This window comes from Leptonychotes weddellii, unplaced genomic scaffold, assembly GCF_054177405.1.
Source record: "Leptonychotes weddellii isolate Sample4059 unplaced genomic scaffold, ASM5417740v2 HiC_scaffold_11557, whole genome shotgun sequence".
Classification (NCBI taxonomy): Eukaryota; Metazoa; Chordata; class Mammalia; order Carnivora; family Phocidae; genus Leptonychotes; species Leptonychotes weddellii.
The window spans coordinates 1-6743 of NW_027693455.1; the positions used below are offsets into that span (position 1 = coordinate 1).

The 6743-nt window shown below is 53.7% G+C and overlaps 1 protein-coding gene across 1 annotated transcript; it reads right to left on the reverse strand.

The window, feature by feature from the left end:
- Positions 1–25: 25 nt before the first annotated feature.
- Positions 26–6594, reverse strand: LOC115942763 (myosin-7-like; the record flags this gene model as incomplete). Its single annotated transcript, XM_081809626.1, has 14 exons — positions 6542–6594; positions 4906–4959; positions 4232–4440; positions 3794–3937; positions 3377–3533; positions 3168–3195; positions 2455–2560; positions 2279–2371; positions 2112–2175; positions 1644–1742; positions 1312–1415; positions 521–659; positions 310–428; positions 26–198 (listed from the first exon to the last, which is right to left on the reverse strand). Coding segments are annotated over exons 3-14 (1427 nt in total), but the record flags the coding sequence as incomplete, so codon positions are not given.
- Positions 6595–6743: the final 149 nt, after the last annotated feature.

Genomic DNA, 6743 nt, shown 5'->3' on the forward strand with positions numbered 1-6743 from the left:
TCACTGCCCCCTCCCCCGCGCATACGCGCCTAGGCTCCTCCCACTCACGTCGAAGATCTCGAAGCCGGCGATGTCCAGGACCCCTATGAAGTACTGGCGTGGCTGCTTGGTCTCCAGGGTGGCATTGATCCTTGTCACCATCCAGCTGAACATCTTCTCGTACACTGCCTTGGCCAGGGCCCCAGTGGCATACGCCACCTGGAAGGTAAGGGAGAAACCAGATGAGTAGATTAGTGCGAAGAGTGAATTCCAAAGCCCCCACTGCAGCATGCCAGCCCCCTCCCCATTTATCTCCTGAAGATGACCCACCTGCTGGACATTCTGCCCCTTGGTGACGTACTCGTTGCCCACTTTCACCCGAGGGTGGCACAGCCCCTTGAGCAGGTCAGCTGAGTTCAGCCCCATGAGGTAGGCAGACTTGTCAGCCTCTGGAAGGAGAGGGCAGGCAGCCAAGTTGGTAAAGGGATGATTCCTCTACAGATATGGCCCACAGCTGTCACCCAGCATCCCAAACTCCCACCTTCAGTGCCATCTGGCTCAGCCTGCTCCTCTCGCTGCTTCTGTTTGAACTTCATGTTTCCAAAGTGCATGATGGCGCCCGTCAGCTTGTACATGGAGTTCTTCTCCTCTGAAGTGAAGCCCAGCACATCGAAGGCATTCTGTAGGCAGACCCCATATTGGTGAACCCCAGAAAAGGAAGTATGGCAGGTAAATGAGATCCCTCTTCAGTTGGAGAGAGAACTTCTCTCCTGAATCCCTGTAGCTTCTGAGACTCCCATACCCAGTGAGGAACTCCAAAACGAAGATGGGAAGTACAAGAGCAGGACGGTGTGCATACTGCCCCAGATCTGGCATCAGCGGTCATAGCTGTCTTCTGGAGCTGCTCTGGTTACCCACTCATGTTTTCTACTTTTGTCCCTCTTCTAGGCCCTACACTTGCTTCCTGCTTAAACCTTCCATACCTGTCTATATCTAGTCTTCACTTAATAGCTTGCCCCAACCCCATGGCCACTGCATGACCCACCCCCCTTCCCTTGGTGATGGCTTGCTTCTTGGCTTGTCTGCTTCTCTGTCCCATGGTGTTCAGCCCTTTCTGTTTGCTCAAACACCAAATATTGTCCACCCCATCTCAACATACCCATTCTCCAACACACCCTGGTAATAGGGCATGTTCTGGCCCTTGGGGAGGGTCATACCACTTTGAATAACAGATAGACAGTGTCGCAGCTCTCCTCCTGAGCAGGTGAACTGGCCTCATTTACCCCTAACTGCCAGTGCCCTCACCTCTCGACCAGGTTCTCACACACTTACATCAGTGGCCATGAGCTCCTCAGCGTCATCAATGGAGGCCACCGTGGTCTCTCCTTGGGAGATGAATGCATAATCGTAGGGGTTGTTGGTGATCAGCAGCATGTCTGGGAGGAGAAGATGTGGTGAGGATAGGGCACAAACCTCTGGCTCTCACTGGGGCTGCCTACCACAGCACAGGGCTTGCAGGAAAACACATGACAAGGCTTCATGTGGTCCCACATCCCACAGAACTGAATCCAGCAGTGCCATAAACCCAGGCCATGCCAGCAAGCTGCCGCAAGCAGAGGGGACCAGGTTGCCATGGAGATAGTTGGTCTCGGTAGCTGACTCACCCAGCAGCTCAGGCTTTTTGTTAGACAGGATTTGGTAGAAAATGTGATAATCTCTCTCTGCTTTCAACTGGAAAATAACTCTGGATTTTTCCAGAAGATCTGTGAACAGTAAGGGGAGAAGAAAGAGAGAAATTTGGGGATTTAGGTACAAGGAAATAGAGGAAAATGAATGATATATGTAGCAAGCAAAAGGCAGAGGAAAAGAGAGAGATGAAGAGAAAGACTCACATACAGACATGAAGAGACAGAGGTGGAGAAAGACTAGAGGGAGTCTCAGGGGGAGATGAATATACAGACCCAGAGACACAGACAGACAGAGACAGAAAGAGAGGGAGAGAGACTGAAAGGCAGAGGCCTAAAGAGAGACATAGATGGAGAGACAGAGAGAGAAAAGAGAGAGGTTGGGGTCATGATCACATAGAATGAGGATGAGCTCAAGCCGAGTTCTAGCAGATTCATGGCACTCACAGGTCTCTATGTCTGCAGATGCCAACTTTCCAGTTGCCCCAAAATGGATTCGAATGAATTTCCCCTGGGGAGATGGAGGAGACCAGTGATGAGTTGAGGCAAGGCTCATATTTGATACCATCCCTCCACCAACCCAAATCCCAAATCCAAGGTCAGGGACCACTCACGAAGCGGGAGGAGTTGTCATTCCGTACGGTCTTGGCGTTGCCGAAGGCCTCCAGGGCGGGGTTGGCCTCGATGATCTGGTCCTCCAGGGTGCCCTGCAGAGGTCAGGAAGGATGGTGAGTGAGAGGCCTACCCCTCCCTTTTTGCAGTGCAGGCCCATGGAGGACAACAAGCCTACCTTGCCTGGAGTCTGATCCTTCTTGCGATCCCCAATGGCGGCAATAACGGCAAAGTACTGGATGACCCTCTTGGTGTTGACCGTCTTCCCGGCCCCAGATTCCCCGCTGTTGGGACAGTCAGGGCCTCATTAGGCAGTGAACAGACACTGCTTGAGACGAACAAGCCTCAAGTCAGGAGAGAACATCTGGTTCTACTTGACAGTGGGAGCCCCAAAGCAGGAAGCTGCCGGGTAATGTGCATCCCGAACACACATGGGATCAGGGGGAGCACTAGGAAGAATGCCACAAGAAGCTGCTGGGTTCAAGCAGAAGGAACCTGGTCTTAGCTAGGCAAGGTCAATGTGAGGAGATGGGCCTGGGCCATTTTGGAAAAGAATAGGTAGGGGTGGCAGAATGGGGAAGGTTTCTGAAGGTAAAGATGAAAGAAAATGAGGACGGGATGAAGACACAGTGATACTGGGCTTATGGTTAAGTGAGTGATGAGTTGGAGGAGAGTGAGCATAGGGAATGGGAGAGGAAAACTCCAAGAGGGGTGGAAAGCAGAAAGGAAGCGGGGAAGCAAAGGCATGAGTAAAGGTCACAGAAGAAAGAGGAGCTGGCATGAAGGTGGAGGGAAGTGAGAACTGTGGGCCCATGCTTGGGGGCTATGGTCCATGATGGGGGCTGGGGTCAGGGAGGTTCTGGAAGGGAATGGGTTAGGAGCTACACTCACGTGATCAGGATGGACTGGTTTTCTCTGTCTGTTGGGAGCAAGTGGGGATGAAAAGTCAGGAGCCACACAAGATGCTTTTGCCTGGCATCCACCTACCCCCTGCTGCCCCACCTCCCGGCTTCTCTCCAGGCATCCCCCAGTTGCCCAGACCAACTGCACATTCCCTCCCATGCGGCTCCTGAGGAAACCCTGCAGCGGAGGCCTGTCACCTGTCAGCATGTACTGATAGGCGTTGTCGGAGATGGAGAAGATGTGGGGCGGTGCCTCGCTCCTCTTCTTGCCCCGGTAGGCGGCCACCACCTCAGCGTTGTACACCGGCAGCCACTTGTAGGGATTGACGGTGACGCAGAAGAGGCCCGAGTAGGTCTAGGATAGAGAAGGAGGGTTGAGTTGCTAGTGATGAAGAGGGAGGAATGGTGGGTTTCAGAGTTAGAGAACAATGCCAAGAGGGGAAGAAGAGAAAGAAAAATCTATGAAAGCACTAAATCTGAGTAATCCTAGCCTCGGGGGTATTAGAACTGAACCGGGGATGCAGGGGCAGGGATAGCGTGCAGTAATGCCTGGACACAAAGAACAGAAACTAGGAAGCTACTAGACTCAGAGGGTGTCCTGGATGGCGCACTCACATAGATCATCCAAGAGGCGTAGCGCTCCTTGAGGTTGTAGAGCACGGCGGGCTCATGCAGGAAGGTCAGCATGGCCATGTCCTCGATCTTGTCGAACTTGGGCGGGTTCTGTTGCATCACCTGGTCCTCCTTCACGGTCACCGTCTGCAACAGCCCCCATGCAGGCCAAACTGTCAGCCCTCCCTCTGCCCAGAAAGGAGTCAGGCAAGTTCTAGGAGAGCAGTGTTCAAGAGAGAAGGACCGGGATCATAGAGAAGACAGACGGGATATTGGGAATGAGAAGGGCTGTTTGGACGGTGTGGATCCCTTCTCCGAAGAAGGGAAATCGGACTGTCCTCAGGTCTGTGTGGGATGGGTCCTGGTGGTAACCTCTCTGTGTACCCCAGCTATGGGGGGAGGGGGTCCAGGAGGGCCTCTCACGCCAACCCTGCCACCTACCTTGCCATGCTCGGTCTCAGCGGTGACTTTGCCACCCTCTCGAGACAAAATTTTGGCCTTGACGAACTCCTCTTTGTCATCGGGCACATAAACATCTTTCTTGAGGTCAAAAGGTCGGGTCTGGGCTTCCAGCCGCTCCTTCTCTGACTTGCGCAGGAAGGGGGCGGCGGCCCCAAACGCGGCCATCTCCGCATCCACCATGGCTGTGCCTGCAGTGGGTGGGAGTAGAAGATGCTAGCTGCCCTCCCATCCACCCACCCTCCACTCCCTTCCCTGGGCTCTCTCTCCTTCAGTGGGAGCCCCAGAGCCTAGCACTGTCCTCGTGAGTCAGGGGCGGGTCACCATGCATCCCTTATTCCTTGAGCTGATCCTTCAACCTGAGAAGAGCCTAGCAAGCCTGTCAGGGCAGAAGGGGAGGCTAACTTTTGTTCAGCCTGGGGCTCTCCTCGAGGAGGGAGGAGCGTCCTGGGCTTCTCTGGGAGCAGAAAGCTAACTGCGTCCATCTCTAATCCTTATCCCTCCCTGGCTCTTCCATAGTCACAGGCAAGGGGCTCTTGGTTGCCAAGACACACTCCCCAAGGCAAGGCAGAAACTAGAGTCCCATAGCCTGGCTTTGGGGCTGTCATGGCCAATCTTCCCGGATTCCCCCACACTCCATCTTCAGCTTTCCTTACCTTGGCTTCTCGAATGTGTTTACTAGATGAAAGGGGCTCAAGCCTGCAGGGGACCTGGAAAGAGGGAAGGCTGTGTCAGGGTCACCTCCCCGCTGCTCCCTGGCTCTGCCCTTCGGCACTCACCCCTCACCCAGGCCTGAAAGCGGGCGGGGAGTGGTGGCCAGCTTCTCTGGTCCTGTCCTCTGTCTGGCTTTCCAAACACTGTAGCTCTTTCTCCTGAGCAATAATTCTAAAAGTTTCCTGATGTCTATTCCTCCTCCTCCCACCTGGGAGATGGTCCTACCCTTGCCTATACTCACCTAGTGAAACTTGCCTACTTGGAGCCACCTGAGAAACTGTTAATGGTCGCATTTGTTCCGTGCTTTACAGTCTCCAAAGCACGTTTATGCACACCCTCTTACTCAATCCTCACCCTGTTCTACAGATGAAGACATCAAGGTTAAGGGGTTTGCTTGTCCAAGAACACATAACAACAAGTGGCAGAGCCAGGCCTTGAACCCATGTCTCATGACTCCAAAGCCAGTTCTATTCCATCCTGCCCCCATTTGATTGTCAGTCTTGGTGGACACTCTCCAAGAGGAGACCCTTGTGGGCTCTCAGACGCACCCATCACACAGCCAAATGCCCTCCACATGTCCTCTGACGAACACGCATGTCCGCTGCTCATGCACATGCCTCGTACAGACACACTGCCTTCCTATACCTTGCCACACACATCCCTCCCAGTGTGCCATCATGCCTTGGCAACAGACACACACGTTAAGTATGTGTACAGTATAAATAAGCGCAGATCGCTGTATATTCCCAAGTATACAAAGACCTGGAACAGGGCCGCCTGGGTGGTGCAGTTGGTTAAGTGTCCCACTCTTGGTTTCAGCTCAGGTCATGATCTCGGGGTCGTGAGATTGAGCCCCGCGGGGGGCTCCGCGCTCGTTGCAGAGTCTGCTTGAGATTCCCTCTTCCTCTCCCTTGGCCCCTCCTGCTCAAGCTTGCTCTCTCTCTCAACTAAATAAATAAATCTTAAAAAAACAAAAGACCTGAAACAGCCACACCATGTGCCTGTGGGCTCCTTTTGCAGGGTGTACACACTCTGTAGCTGCCTCGACTCCTGGATGTGCACACAAGCACCTCTGCGTGTATGGATATGGGTAGTTACCCATGCCAGACCCCACACAACTAGCTTCTGAGCATATATACTTGCTAAGTCATTGTTCTCTGTCATCCTCTTCTCCCTCCCCTCAAATGGACCAGCTATCCTCAGGCATGATCATAAACACGTCTCTTGCTTGATATTTCTGTATCTTAATTAGGCAGTGAGGTACACACCCTCCCCTCACCATGCATTAAGACTGTGCATGCTTGTACACAAAACACACACACACACACACCTCTAATGCATAACGCATTCTGGTCCCATATGCTCCGATATAGACATTCACACACACCCCCCCAATACCTGAGCCCCCCTTCTCGCAGGGCACCCACACTCATGTTTAGACCTGCACTTGTGTGCTCAATGATCAGACCTCGTACTCTGCATGAAGCCCTGCATGCAGCTTGCTGTTCCTAGAGGAGCCCCTTCCTAAAGCTGGGGCCCCCTTATCCCAGAGGAAGGCCTCCTGCTCGGCGCTCCTACCTGAGAGCAGCAAGGAAAGACAGAGCACAGGGGAGAGCTGTGGAGCTCGACCTGGTCAGGGGCTGTATATATCAGGCAGCAGGCGCCCCCACCCCCACCTGCACCCAGTCCCTAGCCGGATTTAGAAAGGGCTGTTGTCACTAGAAGCATTTCCCCCCGGCTCCCCCCCTTTCCCCAAAGTGCTTCCCCCACCCCCCCCCCC